Source organism: Papaver somniferum, chromosome 8, assembly GCF_003573695.1.
Source record: "Papaver somniferum cultivar HN1 chromosome 8, ASM357369v1, whole genome shotgun sequence".
Taxonomy (NCBI): Eukaryota; Viridiplantae; Streptophyta; class Magnoliopsida; order Ranunculales; family Papaveraceae; genus Papaver; species Papaver somniferum.
The window spans coordinates 27,850,094-27,867,032 of record NC_039365.1 but is presented as its reverse complement, the minus strand read 5'-3'; the positions used below and the strand labels follow the sequence as shown (position 1 = coordinate 27,867,032).

At 36.8% G+C, this 16,939-nt stretch overlaps 3 protein-coding genes across 8 annotated transcripts; all 3 read right to left on the bottom strand.

The window, feature by feature from the left end:
• Window positions 1-1,454: 1,454 nt before the first annotated feature.
• On the bottom strand, window positions 1,455-4,102 carry LOC113306759. Of its 6 annotated transcripts, none has more exons than XR_003338822.1 (6): window positions 3,715-3,848; window positions 2,912-2,998; window positions 2,703-2,831; window positions 2,207-2,222; window positions 1,993-2,078; window positions 1,455-1,867 (listed from the first exon to the last, which is right to left on the bottom strand). XR_003338822.1 is itself a non-coding variant. In XM_026555670.1 (6 exons), the coding sequence occupies exons 2-6, from the start codon at window positions 3,736-3,738 to the stop codon at window positions 1,673-1,675; spliced, it is 621 nt and encodes a 206-aa protein (XP_026411455.1). In that variant the 5' UTR covers window positions 3,739-3,779; window positions 3,937-4,102; the 3' UTR covers window positions 1,455-1,672. The 6 variants fall into 6 exon arrangements, 5 of the variants coding, with proteins under 5 accessions (XP_026411455.1, XP_026411457.1, XP_026411458.1 ...); XM_026555670.1 differs by lacking the exon at window positions 2,207-2,222 and adding an exon at window positions 3,937-4,102 and having other exon boundaries at window positions 1,997-2,182; window positions 3,715-3,779; XM_026555672.1 differs by having other exon boundaries at window positions 1,993-2,222.
• Window positions 4,103-6,287: 2,185 nt separating this feature from the next.
• Window positions 6,288-7,852, bottom strand: LOC113301353 (pentatricopeptide repeat-containing protein At5g66520-like). Its single transcript, XM_026550114.1, has 2 exons — window positions 7,605-7,852; window positions 6,288-7,520 (listed from the first exon to the last, which is right to left on the bottom strand). The coding sequence occupies exons 1-2, from the start codon at window positions 7,703-7,705 to the stop codon at window positions 6,470-6,472; spliced, it is 1,152 nt and encodes a 383-aa protein (XP_026405899.1). The 5' UTR covers window positions 7,706-7,852; the 3' UTR covers window positions 6,288-6,469.
• Window positions 7,853-13,508: 5,656 nt separating this feature from the next.
• Window positions 13,509-16,892, bottom strand: LOC113305312 (probable F-box protein At3g61730). The gene is made up of 8 exons (XM_026554374.1): window positions 16,696-16,892; window positions 15,874-16,079; window positions 15,714-15,758; window positions 15,321-15,485; window positions 15,149-15,196; window positions 14,789-14,959; window positions 14,059-14,166; window positions 13,509-13,819 (listed from the first exon to the last, which is right to left on the bottom strand). Exons 1-8 carry the CDS (start codon window positions 16,890-16,892, stop codon window positions 13,731-13,733), a joined length of 1,029 nt encoding a protein of 342 aa, XP_026410159.1. The 3' UTR covers window positions 13,509-13,730.
• Between the last annotated feature and the right edge of the window lie 47 nt (window positions 16,893-16,939).

Sequence of the window (16,939 nt, the reverse complement as noted above, 5' to 3'; positions counted from 1 at the left end):
GGTCATTGCTGACTGATTTTGACCAGGTCAAGGTTGACCGACAGTAATATTTTTACAATTACAAAAAAATTCGTAACGCTTTAACTTGTTACAACGTCCTGTTACTAAATAAATTCGTAACGGCTTGAGCATGTTACGACGGTGCCACGTAGTAACGGCTCTAAGCTGTTACAAGGGCCGTTACGAAAAAAATTCGTAACGGCTAGTGCGTCGTTGCGAAAAAATTGTAGCACCCCTTTTCGTAACGGTCAGGAACCGTTACAACCCCGATTCGTAACGCTCAAAAACCGTTTCGAATCGGAAAAATGGTGTAGTGCATGATAGAGGGTTAAGGGGTGTCTAATATGTGTAAGGTTACCTAATTACCCTTCTCCTAGTAATAACCAAAACCACCCCTTTTCGATTTTAAATCAAAACCTTATTAATTTCTTTCCTTCTCCTTCATCGTCAATCTAATGATCAATTCCTTTCTCCTACTTTATATTTCATTGTTTTCAATTGAAAAAATATCGTTGATTATGATTTTTTTTATTGTTGATCAAAACCTTATTAATTTTTTTGTTATTTGAATGACAAATTAGATCACAAAATTTGAAACAGTTGGCATGGTATTTGTTTGTCAAGTATGCCGACTTTTCATATTTATTTTAGTCGGCAAGTTTATAGGATGAATAACATGCCAACTTTTCATATTAATTTTTTAGTCGGCAAGGTTATAAGATGAATAACATGCCGTCTTTTTTGTTTCTTAAAGTAATATTTACAGGGTCGGAACGGTATTCATCCTTATACCTTGCCGACTAAGAACTTGAAAATTTGAACCTTGCCGACTAATTATGCATTTGTAACACCTTTCTCTGCATGTCAAAAATCCTATTGTTGGCAAGGTATTTTTTGTCGACCTTGTCGACTATAAAGTGGTCGGCAAGGTAAACAATCAGTAAGATGCCGACTAATGAAACATTTATAACATTCTCATGTGTGTCAAAAATAATAAAGTCGGCATCTTCTTCATTCACCGACCTTGCCGGCCGCATATAGTCGGCATGTCATTCATCTGTAGACCTTGCCGGCCAGATATAGTCGGTATGTTCTTCATTCGTTGACCCTGCCGACTTTTCATAGTTTCAGAACTGAAAGTGTTGATTTCTTCTTTAATTTTGAGTATGATTTCACACATCAGCTTTGCAATCCCCTTTGTAGAAGTGTTTGATTAGTATGTTTTCATTTCCGTTGCAAAAAACATTCTCAAAACAATTTTTGAGAATTTTTTTCATCAAAATCTTCCCACATGAGTTCAATCAAAAACAAAATTTGATAACTTAAATTCATAAGGTTTAATCTACTTAATTAATTCATCTAAACTCAATTAATTAACCTAACCGGAATTTTTAGTGTTAATTAAACAAGGATATATTAGCCATTTAGAAAATACAAGGTTAAAGGGTGGCCTGTTTTACTTCAAAATGATCTGGCTTTTGTCTCATTAAGTATACCCCAATTAAGCCAGGTTTTTAAGCCCCAATAATAGAGTTCTTTATAAAACATTAAAGGGGCAAATTCTGTAAATGGGAAAATTTTATAAAGATTTCTAAATGACTAAAAAGGTGATAAAGAAGCACAAAAGAGTTGCGTGGAAATATGCACTACAACCAGAGAAAAGACCAGAACTTCAACCCCAGTTAAGCAGGCATTTCACACCTACAACAACGAGTTGTTTGGTGCTTCTCGAAATATTGTTATGTAGCCTTTCATTTCTCCTTCCACACAGCTCCACCAAATAGCAAAAAGCAAGAAGTGACCAAATTCTCTTAAACCTGTTTTTGCTTTTCTTAGCACCCCACTCCCGTATGGTACTTCGCATTACCTGCAAAAGTCCAATCAACACCAAAACCGTCCATCCCTCAAAAGCAGTTTTATAACGTAGGAGAAAATGCTCATTAGTTTCAGTAAAATTCCCATAGAGTAAACAATTTGCATCCTGAATCATACCTACATTCAGAAGGTAATCAAGAGTTGGTGCTCTATTGTAGCACAATGTCCAGACCAAAAAATGACACCTTAGCATTTCCCAATTGCTTGTCAGGACAAGATAACAAGACTTCATCAGTTTCGATAGCTTGATAAGAGTTCGCAACTGAAAAAACATCACTGTATCTCCAGTTCCTGACATCCTCTTGAACTGACAAAACAGATGCAGGGTTACCTATTAAGTGCAGCAACTGAATCACCTCCAAACGTTGCAAATGTATGAGAAATATGAAATACCAATCGAAGTAGAATAATGCAACTCTCTATGTTACTGCTTTACAAGTTCGCCTGCTAATGGTGTAACCCAATTTTCTGTTTCAAAAACTCATTCCTCAAATTAATGGTTGTAAAAACTACTTGTAATGACTAATGAGCAATGTCAAATAATCAATAAAGGAGTTCAAAATTCTCTGAGAGGGTATTGCTACTATTGCATGATAATTTTGTTAAATCTTGATGAATTGATGGCATTCTAATGAAGATTACTAGAAGTTGGACTTTGAACGGCCATATAGAGCTGACAGACGAGGAAAATATGTTGAGTTTGAACAGTTGAATATACCTAGAATGATAATCAACATACTACAATGAGGTGCTAGCACGATTTATGGAACAAATGCTGCCAAACTTAGAACATAACCGATGTTCTTTGATACTACAAGATCACTTACCCTTACACAATGAGGTGCTGTACATAGACTACCTCTCGAAAGTATTTCAGTTGTTTCACCAATTTGATAAGCTATCTCATCTTCCCCAAAGTCATCTTCAAGTTCGTAACCATTAATGACCAATCTCTTCTGTTATAATACGAAGGATTAGAATGAAGTGGCACTTGAGTAGCCTTTCAAGAGTAAAATGAATATTTTCACAATCTGACCAGCTCGTGTTTTGATATATAGACCAGCAGTTTTATCAGGGCAGGGTATTTCAACAGCATTTCTCGTAAACATTCCATAGGAGGGACCTACATAATAAGTACACCACATTCAAAAGAATAAGTGATAATAGATCCAGCATATCTATGGATAAAAGAACAAACTTGGGACAAATTATAGATATCTATAATTCTTTGAAACCTCCATTTTAACCATATCCATCCAGTTAAATTGGATATTGTCGTTTAACATGTTATCAGAGAAAACAATTATAAGAAGACGGAATATTAAGGAGGAATTATCCAAGCAAAGAACAAGTTATATTTAAGAACAATACAAGGAAGTGATTGCACGGAAGTAGCTAAAGCACATAGCCACATAGTTACAAAAGCAAGGGAAGTACGTAGAATAGAGAAAATGATTGTCTTGCCACACTTATCGAAGTACAGTGAAACCCATCGATTTCCTAGTTTCGAAATATAACTAATTAGTAAACGTGATTAAAAATCTTTATCTGAGCCGTGCTTTATGGAGGGGTGAATAAAATTATAGATTTCTAGGATTCCAGCACAAATCCTGGAAGCCTGTTTTCAGGTACAATGAACATACCCAAAAATGTCATTCATCAATTACTAAGATCTAAACTTGAAATACAGGGAATATGCGTATTGTAATACTAATGCCTGCTGATTGCTAACGGAGTAACAGGTTATTTTAGAACTTCACCTCACAATATTGAGCAAACTTATCACCTATATAAAGCTGTATGGATAAGAATAATAGAATCTAAAAATAGAGAAGTCACCTGTGAGAGAACCATGGTCCGCATGCCACCATGAAGAGATGTTGCCGGCTTCTTGGGGTCATTCCCTGCTGATTCAGAATTAAATCGTTAGAGAGCAAGCTACAAAAACTACTTAATACTCACAGCTAAGACGAAGTGAAATGGATAAAGAACAAAAAAATATATGGTTCACATTGGTTCTACGAATGAAATTTTATGTATAAGTTTAAAAGTTGAGTTTACACTGCCGATTCAAGGACCAGGTCACTGCTTGAACCAAAAGATGAAAGTTCGATTATTATTTTTTTGTCTTTTTTTTCCAATTGGAAATGAATACTTTGCCCTTTAAGAGCTACTGATGCAGTTTTCATTTTTGGTAAAGATTGATCATGGTCCCTTTAAAACAGAATGAGACTCCAATGAATCAAAAAGGCTATATAAGCATGGCTGCAGGGGAATTGGGAAGTAAGAGAACACTACAAGAAGAAGTGACCTAGAAAAGATTTTAGTTTACTTTAAATTTCTCAGAATTTCTACCAAAATAGATAGGGAGCAGATTCTACCAGAATTTCATTTGGTTAAATAGAGAGAATAAGGACCAAATATTGATCATTATGACGAAGAGGGAAAACAGTGAAAAACAATATTAACGTGACCCAGACATCACTTAATGATACTCACCTTTTCTGTTCTGGAAAATAATTTAAAAGAATCGAGAGTGCAAAAGTATCTGCCCAAGGCCTTCATCATCCTTCACTCTCATGCACCTAGATACTATTCATGAACACGAAAATTTAATGAACCCTATAAATGCAGCTTGAGTAAAAGCATACATGTAAATTTTTTATAATGCTGCCATGTTGATGAGCCAAAGTAGCTTACCAGGTAAATGTTTATACCAACTATAGTAACTGAAGCATTAGTATAAGGTCAGCACATCCTCATTTGGTTCTTTAATGGATATAAATTATGTGACGAGCATATACCATATCGAGCGCAACGATATGCCAAAATTAAACCAATGCCCACCATCAGCTTTTCGGGGGTTTCAAAAGCTGCAACAGTACCAAAACGACCAATCTCATTAGACAACCCTACATAATTCAAACTCGCAATTCCTGCTAAGAAATCATTAAAGAATGATGTCGATATACCAGGTTCAAGTTCTGGCAAGGCATCACCGGGCCATATATTTGCCTGGCAATAGGATGGATACTTAGTAAGGAAGGCAGAACCAGTAAGATTAGACAATTATTCCTTAACAACTAAACTACATTACTAATTCCAATATGATGTTTTGCGCACACACAAAATACACAACATTGAGCTTCGAGCACACTATTTTACTATTACCGCTGGACAAGAGAATCATCTTCTGTGGGTCTGTCTAACACTGGATCTGCCTAATAAGAGCCTTTCAACATATCTTCCGATCAACAAGCCAGAGAAGATCCGTGGATTCAGCCATTCAGGGACTCCAATACAACTTAGTGTAATGAAACATAAATATTTGTATTTTTTTCCCACAATGACTGTCAACTAAGATCAAGTCATAAGCATGTATGAGTCATGTTCATAAGAATCATATCCCACAAGTGACCCCCAAATCATATCTACTTTGAATGTGTGTAGAAATTCTACGATTTAGTGTGTTTGATGAATTAAAGCAAGCTGAATAAACTTTGAGCAAGTGGTCCTACAAAGGAGCACGTAACCTGATGTGAGCTCGGGCAGTTACGAGAAGGCATTAGGCTAACCAAGAAGAAAGGTAGAATAGAGTGTAACATATATATTTGGACATGCTTTGACAGCTAACACTGCTGAGTAAATGGCTTTACCAGCTAAATATGTAAAATAAGAAAGAAAAAGCCGTTTTTGAATAAATGGAAATTCACACAAACCATGTTGTTCGTTAAGTCCAGCCTCCTATACAGGACTAGGACTTCCCATCAACCTTGTAGAGACGTAGCAGGACAAGATAAAAACAGATGCATGCTATCACTCGTGCCCCCATATGAAAAACAGAGGAACTTACCGTAACTTCGTATAAAAGTAGCCCCACTGGATTGTCTGGTCCATCTCAAAAATCTAATCTGGTTGTAGTTGCTATGAAAGTGTTAGCAGTTTCTTCTGTTTCTCTAGAAAACCACAAATTGAAAAGAATTCAAGTTAGATAAAGCTTCTAAAATTCACAACTAATAGCTAGTAAGAATCAAGAATCTTCCTAAAATTCTACTAAAATTTTAGTACCTGGCAAAAAATGGTTTGACTGCATGATTTTTAGTTCCTAGACTTTTTCCTGTCAAACATAAATGATGCACAATGAATGAAACCTACTGCATGATTCACATTACTGACATACATTGATTCTCATGGTTTACGGACAACAAGAGAAACCATTGGATGGTTCAAAAACAGTTGTTGTTCGTCATATAGATAATCCTAAATAACTAGAGAATCAAGTAGGCAGAAATTCATCTGATATAATCAGAACCAAATTTCAGAATAACATTGATGATGTTTACGAACCAAACTTAGCTCAGTTTTTTTTCATATACATTTTCAGTTTCTCACTCAACTCTTCTAGTTTAATATATACATCTTTAGAAAATGGATGAGAAACATCTCCTGCAACAAATTCATGAACTACATTATTGACTTCAATCCAACTACAACCAGGTTTCTTTCGAATTCCTTTATCTTTCATCGATCTCCTAACTCCTGCCGCCTCTTCCCACTTTCCTTCAACTGCAAATAGATTTGATTTCAATACCATTTAACCACTATTTGTTGGATCAAGTTTATACATTCTTCTTGCCAATTCTTCTCCTAACTCAACGTTTCCGTGGATTCTACAAGAAAAAGCTAATGTACCCAACAAAACTAAATCGGCTTCAGTCGATTCAACAATCTTCATTGCTTCATCAAATTTTCCAGCTCTTCCTAATAGATCCACAATACATCCATAATGTTCCACCTTTGGTTCAATGCCGTACTTTTCCTTCATTGAATCAAAATACATGTAACCCAAATCGACTAATCCTGAATGGCTACAAGCACTCAAAACCCCAATCATGGTTACATCGTCGATACCAATTCTCAATCTTTCAGCTTCTCTAAATACACTTATGGCTTCCTCACCTAATCCGTGAACTGCATAACCTGATATCATTGCATTATAACATGAAATAGTTCTTTGGTTTATCTTATCAAACACACCTCTAGCTTCATTTATGCTCCCACATTTTGAATACATATCAATTAGAGATGTCCCTACAAACCCATCAATCTCAATTTCCTTACTTTTTACATAATCATGCACCCATTTGCCCATCTCCAGCGAACCCAGATTCGAAATAGCTGAAAGAACAGTGATTATAGTCAACTTGTCAGGTCTAACTCCATTCATTTGCATTTCTTGAAAAACTTCCAAAGCTTTCATAGAATCCTCAACTTGAACGTACCCACTAATCATCGTCGTCCAAGAAGAAACATTTCGAACCGGCATTTCAGTAAACAACTTCTCAGCAATTTCAATTAATCCACATCTTGTATACCCAACTAACATTGCGTTCCAAGCTACCACATCCCTTTCAGACATTCTATCGAACACGTTCCGTGAGGCAACAATATCTCTACAACTCCCGGACAAATCCAACAAAGAAGTTTGAACATAAACATCAGAATTAAAACCCAGTTTCAAAATATGCCCATGAAGTACTTTACCTTCTTCAAATGCAGAAAGCTTCGAACAAGCTTTAAGAAGAAATGGGTAAGTAAAATTGTTAGGCTTTGAGCCATATGACACCATATCGATGTAATAGAGCCTGTTCATATAAAGAAACATGAACAAACCCTTTAATCATGTTATTCCATAAGATAGTATTTGGTTCAAGAATTTGATCAAATACCTTAGTTGCATAACATGGGTTATGTGATGAGAAACAATAAGAAACAAGTTTTGTAACAACAAAATTGTTCTGATGAATTGAGTTTCTGATAATATGTGCATGAATTTGAGTCATTTGTTTGAAGTTTTTGCAAGACTGAAGCCATGAAAATGCTTGATTCTCTAATTTCTCTGTGATTCTGTTCTTGTTTTGATTTAATTTTGGGGGAAGTTTGTTAGGTAAGGTTTTGGTTTTAACCAAAAGTAAGGTCGAATCCATTTTGAGTTTGTTAAGCAAAAAAGCTATTTCCCAGTAATATAATACTTTGGCGGGTAAAATAGAACTTATCAAATATTTCCCAGAGTTGCAAAGGTTTGCAATGGTTAGGGTTTACTTGGAAAATTAAATGTTTGTTGACACAGACGCTACTGGGCCTGCTTGTGCCAACTGCAGGTATGTATTGTTGGCGTAAAATTCTCACCTCCCAAAGGTTCCATTTCCATAGCAAAGTTTGTTGCACTACTAAAAATATTATCAAAAGATGGGATATCTTACAAAATTTAACAATAAAATGCAGAACAGATACTGAAATTAAAAAAGAATACTGACCTCTGTCTGAGTACAAGATTTAACTGCAGGCATCTTAATCTAGGTAATATCTTTGTAAGTTAATTTTATCATTTAATGGATACGTTTGTTATTGTCAAGAATTGATAATAATAATTTGGTGTGTTTATTCTTATTCTATAAACATATATTTATACAAGCCAAGACTTGGGACTCAAGGAACAAAGACTTTCCTAACACACGTATAATTCCTTTTCCTAAACCATATCTAAGACTGTTTATCCGAGTCTTAAACAAGTTCCACCTTTAAGAGACTTACACTATGTTTGTTTACTCCTGACTCATCTGAGTCGTCTGGATCTGAGTCATCTGGATCTGAGTGAAATTACCTGACTCATCTGGATCTGACTCGATATGTTTGTTTTGAGTCAGATCTGACTCATCTGACTCAAAAAAATGTGAGTCAGTGGTTTGGTCCCGTGAGTCAGGGGTATTTTGTTACCTGACTCAAATGGGTCCGAGTCAGGGGTTATGTCTGAGTCATAGGTCGAGTCAGATCTGACTCAAAATGCAAAACAAACGGTCTGACTGCTGACTCGGCCCGAGTCAGAGGTTGACTCAGATCCAGACGCTGAGTCAGCTGCAAACAAACAAGATGTTATATATGGAATACTTTCCATATCAGTCTCAGATACGTGTCTTAATACCCCCCTCAAGACGGAGCATGCAGGTCACAAATGCCCATCTTGGACAAAATTCCATGAAACTGAGCTTTCCCTAATGATTTAGTGAAAATATCCGCCAATTGCACTTTAGTAGGAGTGTAAGAAGGTGATATAATCTTCCGCAATATTGCATCCCTGACCAGATGACAATCCACCGCTATATGCTTGGTACGTTCATGAAAAAACTGGATTTTTAGTAATGTACAATGCTGACTGACTATCACAAAGAAGACTCATTCCTTGTGTATGTTGAACTCCCAAATCTCGGAGTAATTGTTTTAACCATGTCAATTCACACGTTGCTGCCGCCATCGAGCGGTATTCTGCTTCAGCTGAGCTACGTGACACAGTGTGTTGCTTCTTAGTCTTCCAGGACACTGGCGATTCTCCAAGAAGTACAAACCAGCCTGTTAGAGAGCGCCTAGTTAGAGGACAACTTGCCCAATCTGAGTCACACCAACCTCTCAAGTTTAGACTACTATCCGAGCGCAGCAGAATTCCTGGTCCAGGACTCTTCTTCAAATATCTAATCACACGCAGTGCGGCTTCCCAATGCTCCAGTCTAGGTTTTTGCATAAACTTAGACAAAGTATGTACAGAGTAAGCAAGATCTGGTCTTGTGACTAACAGATAAATTAGACGTCCAACCAGTCTTCTATATTTCTCCACATCATTGAGCAACTCACCTTTTTCCAAAGCAAGACGATGATTCGTTTCCATTGGAAATTCCGCAGGTTTTGCTCCCAACAAACCTGTTTCCATAATAATATCCAACGCATATTTTCTTTGGCATATGTAAAAACCTTGTTTACTACGAGCCACTTCCAAACCTAGGAAGTATTTTAATCTTCCAAAATCTTTCATCTTAAAACATTGACCCAAGTATGTCTTAAATTTTGTAAGCTCAACTAGATCATTACCTGCAATAACCAAATCATCAACATACACCAGTACATTAAGTTGCATCTTTCCCTTAACCATAGTAAAGAGAGAATAATCTGAGTATGATTGACGAAACCCATAATTCTTCAATGCGGCTGACAATTTTGCAAACCAACACCGGGGAGCTTGTCGTAGACCATATAAGGATTTCTTCATCCTACACACCATATTCGGATTACCCTTGGAAAACCCAGGCGGTATCTTCATATACACTTCCTCCTCCAAATCTCCATGAAGAAATGCATTATGTACATCCATCTGATGCACTTCCCACTCTTTAGCCGCTGCAACGGCCAGAAACATACGAACAGTTGTCATCTTCGCCACTGGTGCAAACGTTTCATTGTAATCTAATCCTTCAACTTGATGATTTCCAAAGATTACAAGTCTCGCTTTTAATCGTACCAACTTCCCGTTCTCATCATACTTTTCTGTATAGATCCACTTGCTGCCTAGTGCCTTTTTAACCGGCGGTAACTCTGTCAAATCCCATGTACCTTGTTCTTCCAATGCTCTTATTTCTTCTGCCATTGCTTTCCTCCATCCTGGATAATTCATTGCTTCTTTGAAACTTTTAGGCTCAGACTCTGCATTTAGCGCTGCAAGATAAGTTTTATGTACTGCAGAAAACCTATCACAACTAACATAATATGTCAAAGGATAAGGTGTACCTGAGGACGACGATTGTGCGGAATGAGGTTGAGATGGACTATTTTCTCGAATGGTGTGCGTCACAAATCCTTTGAGACGACTAGAAGGAACCTTCTGACGCTTAACCTTACCCATCTCTTCTTCTGTTGTCACATCTTTGCGACTACCAACATCTTCTGTAGCATCGACATCCCCTTCAGTCGGTTCTGGAGTAACTTCTTGTGTGTCTGCGACTGCGTCTGCGACTGCGTCTGCGACCTCACCTATGCTCGTGACTGAGCTATCCTCATCATCGCTCCAACTCACATCTGGACTGGATGGATGAGTCCCTGTCACAACACCTTCTGTATCCGTCTCAATCGAGTCTCCATAACTCGACAGATCCTTGACAGGCGAATCATTAGGACCCGACTGTCCTTTTTTATTCAAAACACTTTCCATATCAGTATTATATGGAAACTGATGTTCATAAAACCTTACATCTCTCGACACCAGAAATTGTCTTGTGTCCAAGTCATAAACTTGCCATGCCTTCTTACCAAAAGGGTAACCAAGAAATATACATCTTCTTCCTCTACTTGCAAACTTATCTCCTTTACTACTTTGATCATGCACATAACACAAGCATCCAAACACCTTCAACTGATTATATGGAGGTTGCTTTCCAAACAATATCTCATAAGGAGTTTTATTGTTCAGAATAGGTGTAGGTGTACGATTAGTTAAGTATGCTGCAGTCAGTGCACATTCTCCCCAAAACCGTATAGGCAAATTCGCTTGAAATCTCAAAGCCCTTGCCACATTCATTATATGCTGGTGTTTTCTCTCAACTCTTCCATTCTGTTGAGGTGTACCTACACACGATGTCTCAAAGACTATCCCATTAGTCTTGAAATAAGCACGCAATGCATTAAATTCAGTTCCATTGTCACTTCTAACAATTCTGATTTCTTTGTTAAACTGTCGCTTTACCAGAGCAACAAAATTACGAAATATTAATTCATCCTCAATTTTACTCTGAAGTAAATATATCCACACACCTCTTGAAAAATCATCTACTATTGTCAGAAAATATTGAGCTCCACATGATGAATTTGTCTTATATGGACCCCATAAATCTATATGAACTAACTCAAAAATACAGTTTGATTTACTCAGACTCTTAGCAAAACTACTTCTACGATGTTTTGCTCGTGGACAAATATCACAAACATCATTATTCTTCTTTATTAATCTACTCACTCCTTGTAACTTCTGTAAAACTTTTTCTGAAGGATGTCCCATTCGTCTATGCCAGAGCTCATATGTATCTTCACTCACGGCCATAACTTCAACCTGAGGCACACCACAGAAAATATATAGTCCACCTTGTCTCTCATCCACTCCAATCATCCTCCTCGTCAACCGGTCCTGTATCAAACATAAACTATTAGTACATTGGATAATACATCCCATCTCATCAATAAGTTGTGTAACATAAGTTAGGTTATAAGTTATCTGAGGCACATAAAGTACGTTATCAAGTCTCAATCCACCAGGAAGAATCACAGTCCCTATTTTCTCAGAGTACGCATATTTTCCATCAGGCAATCCAACAGAACATGCCTTAATATCCCTTACATTTAACATGTCACGTATTTCATATGTGACATGGTTTGTTGCTCCTGTGTCAACAATCCAAGAAGTTTTATTCTTTTTACCTTGTAGATGTGAACCGGACTTTCTTGAGTTTAAAAACTCCATCACCTGCTGAACCTGTGCTGCTGTAACTCCCACCAGTCCTGATACATCGGCTGTAAACGCACCACCAGATTGATTTGCTGCTGGAATATGCAAGTTGTGTGCACGAACAATATTACCACCTTGTCCTCTGCCACCTCTTCCGCCTGCATAACCAGTACGTCCTCTTCCTCCAGTTCGACCTCCTCTTCCACTTTTTGTTCTATCTACCCACCATTCAGGGTATCCAATAATTTTAAAACACCCATCATCAGAGTGTGCTTGTCTGTTGCATTGCTTGCAGTGCTTAGAAGGATCATAGGCTGCTATTTAGCATACGTTGATCAACTTGTACTTTGAAAGCCATGATATTGTCTTGTACATCTGCAGACACACCTACATCTCCAATTCTCAGACGCTCCGAGTTGACAATTGTTTGATACGCAACGTCTATTGACGGGAGTGGATCCCTAGCTAACAGTTGTTCACGCACAGAACTGTAAACAGAATCCAGGCCAATCAAAAAATAATGCAAGAAATCTTCTTCTCTTAATGTACTTACCTGAGTTGCAATATTACAAGTGCATAGTCCACACTTGCACTTAGGTATCTTCATATAAGTCACCATCTCATCCCATATTTTATTCAATCTTCCATAATATACAACAACTCCCTCTGTTTTCTTTTGCTTGCAATCACTTAAAGACGCTTTTAGTTGGCATATTCTTGTTCCACTCACAACACAAAATCTTCTCTTCAAGTGTGCCCATAACAAACTCGCATCATCATAGTCTCCTAAAGTTGATCTGATTGATGCCTCTAATGTATTACTAATCCATGAAACTAGCATCGAGTGAACTGCTATCCAATCTTCCAACTGTTCTGGTTCTACAGGTTGTTTGATGGTTCCATCAACAAAACCAAATTTTCTCTTGGCTATCAACGACCTCCGTATGGCTCTAGCCCATTCATCATAATTAGTTCCTCTTAGAATAATTGGTGTGATGATAATTCCCGGTCCATCACTAGATCCTAGATGATATACTGGGTTCTTCTTTTGTATATCATACTCCACCATCTTCCCTTTGGATGATTCTATTTCGTCACCCATCTTTTAGGGTTTGAACGTGTTTTTTTTTTTTTAGGTTTTGTAACTGGCTCTTGATGCCATGTCAAGAATTGATAATAATAATTTGGTGTGTTTATTCTTATTTCTTAAACATATATTTATACAAGCCAAGACTTGGGACTCAAGGAACAAAGACTTTCCTAACACACATATAATTCCTTTTCCTAAACCATATCTAAGACTGTCTATCCGAGTCTTAAACAAATTCCACCTTTAAGAGACTTATATATGGAATACTTTCCATATCAGTCTCAGATACGTGTCTTAATAGTTATCCAACAAATGGAATTGATGTTATCTGTGTGCGTGATGTGTGTGGACAGAACTATAATTTTTTTAAATTACTGCTCCTGCTTTTTGAGTGAATGACGAGCTTTTTGAGTGAATGACGAGTATAATCTTAAGCTGTAGGAACTAAAGGAGTTGTTGAGAGATTCTAATTGAAACAACTTCACTATCATCTGCATCTCCAGCTCTCATTGCATGGTATGTAACATGTAGTCCTGTTGTAAATGAAAACCAAAACTTAAGTCAAAACAAAGTTGAACATTCTTCAGATAAGAAAAAACTAGTCAGGGCTTATTTTCAAAAGTTAAGTTTAACATTTAAGGGTACACATGGTTAAATTATGATGGTTATCTAGTTCGCCAACTTATGCTGATGATAAATGTCGGGGATATTGATTAAGAGCTATATGATGTTGCTGCAAAAGTAGGTAATGCATAAGGAGCTCTGTGTTTACCGTCATTTTCCTGAAGGTTGGTGTTGACAGCTACTCCATGACAAGAAATTCGAGCCCTTGGGTGCCAATCACTAGGTTTTGCCTTCCATTTCTTCAAATCTAACACTTCTGCGCCATAAATCTCAGAAGATTAAGTAAAATAATAAACGACCGAAAAAGTATTTTTTTTTCTTGAGGGGTAAAGCAATAATGCTCCCTTTTTTCTTTTGCATATCAGATAGAAAAGTTGGACTTACTTGATGCCTGTATAACTCAAAATGGAATGTTATCCTCAATAGTGAAGTGCTGACTATAAGCTAGTAGAGGACTGGATGTTACCGCTGTCAATAGAGTACCCCCAGGTTTGGTTACTGAAGTATTCTGGAGCTAGAAACTACTCCAGTCCTGGTTTCAGACTTTCGGTTCACATTCTGTTCTTCTTTATGGGACTTAGATGTTTCTTTCTTAGATAATGGGTTAGTATATGCACGTAATGCAAAATGTCAGGAGACTTAAAAAAAGGAACAGGTATTCAAGGCCAGTCCTTTCTCATTATGCTCCAGTATTGGTTTTCTTAGGTATTAACTATTAAGGTATGCAAGTTGGAATTTCGGTTATAATGTTCATTATTCCAGTTTGCATTCCACAGGTTGAATCAAATTTGGGAATGGTGGCACAAGTTTTGGTTCAGTTTACATTCATGGTTGCAGAAATTTAATATATGGTTTCAGTTTCCAGGTTTTTATGTTACCTGTAGTTGCACGGTCTTTTAGGTGCTTAATGTCGAGAATGACCCCTATAGCTCCATCAGAGGGTGTCCTGATCTGATGGGATCCAATCTCTTTGTAGTCCCAGCTCCCATTTTTGTATCCCTCAGTTAGAAAGAGCTCTATGTGTCTTGCATCTAATGTCTGCATTGTCCCTGTAAAAATATCAACAACAAAAAAATGATGATTAAAGACCCATTACTATTATTGATGATTGAAGGCTCAATGGATGAAATATCCCTCCTATGGTCCTCAAATAGCTAACAGTTCAAAGTGATGGTCAGTTGATGTCAACATAATAGAAGGCGTTCCAGAAGTTCGTTTTCCTTCTCTTTTTTTCGCACCTTCACATGTGGGCAAGTTGCAAACAGGACAGTGAACCACCTGAAGATCTGATAACAACAAAAAAGAGAAAGGTTGAGATACAGACATTGGTAATAATATCCTTGAAATTACAAATATTCTCCAAACAAACATGACTAAATATGTAAAAAAACAAAGAAGAAGAAAGGTTACCTGCTATCCAGATACCAGTTTTGATATTATCTAAGATGCAAGTACCAGTTGTCTGCAACATTTTCTCTACAGACACTCCTCTAGGGAGTCTTTGGAGCAAAGGTATCTTCTCAGTCAGGAGTCCAATCGATGAGTCGAAGAAGAAAGCACCGATTCGCATCCAATCTAACCCATTCAAGATTTCTAAGTCAGTAATAGCAAAATGAATACACGTATATCCCAGAAACTCTCTACCAAAAATGGAAAATATTAAACTAACTGGATTAACTGCATCCTTTATGAAAGCTTTTCTAACATATCCCAAATTCTAGTTGCTGTAATCTGCTAGTAACTCAAGTAACCCATAATTACGAAACTTACTAAAGACTGGAACTGTAAGGAATTTCTAGTTACCAATGTGCTTGTCTTGTTGCCTGAACAGATAAGAATGACTCCCATCTGAAATAGACAAAACCAGAACAACAAAGGTCAGTAGAAGCTAACTTTTATTCTCTTTAGGAGGATACATCGAATAATTTACATACACACAAGTAAGGGATTGAATCAAATTTACCAAATGCTGATACGTAAAGGTGGATCCATTTGAAGGAGACTTGTTGGCGAAACGGGGGAATTTGAAGATCACGTAAACAAGCGTATTTCCAAACACTGTTTTCTTCCAAAATGACATCACGAAACCAACGACAAGAAGATCCAAGCCTCACTATACTTTTTCCGTCTAAATATTTCGCTATCTCGGTCCAAATATCCTCTTCAAACCTGTAATTAAGAAACACATTAAGTTAATGAGAAATTGAAACAGTGATGACCAAAGAAATTCAACAGATCCGATATAAGAGGGAAAATCAAAGAAGAAAACTAATTCTGAATCTGAACACTGAAAGTTAAATTCAGATTTAGCAAAATAATCCAGTGAAACTCAAATTCAAGCGTTGAAATTGACTTGACTGAATCAGAGTCTAATGCGAAGAAGCAAAACTTAAATTCCTAATAAACTGAGCTCAATCATGGAAAACATAAACATCATATGTATGATGATTATAAATTTGATTTGAAATTCCAAAACTCCAAAGATTTTCTTCGAAAATTTCACTTCGAAATTCAGATTTCATTCAGCTCAAAAAATTCGAAACAGAAATTCAAAATAGGTTTAAACAAACTAAACGATCTTCAACTTAAATCAGTTTTACAATTGAATCAAACTTAGTCATCCAGTTAAAAATCTGCAGCAAGTTAAATCTTCAATCGAAGATCCAGATTCAACAAATTTTTTGAAAATACTGAAAATCAATCACTACAGATTACAGACGATTCGAGTACAACTTACTCGTCGTACAGATCTGGAGATAGAAAATAAGGAAAGAGAAATACATACCTGTTGAAATATGGAGGTTGTCGTCGATAGAAAAAACCTGAAAACCTTGATTGAGAAGGAGGAGGAAGAGGAGGAGAAGAAGTACATGAGCCAATAGATCTAGTATAACTTCTCAATCTTTTCCTAATTTCTGAAAAGATTGTATTTCCAATTCGTGAACAAATCGATTCATCATCTGGACTCTTTCTTTTCCCCATTTTGAAATTCAAATTTCCGTAATTCAAATTTTCAACAACAATTGCCT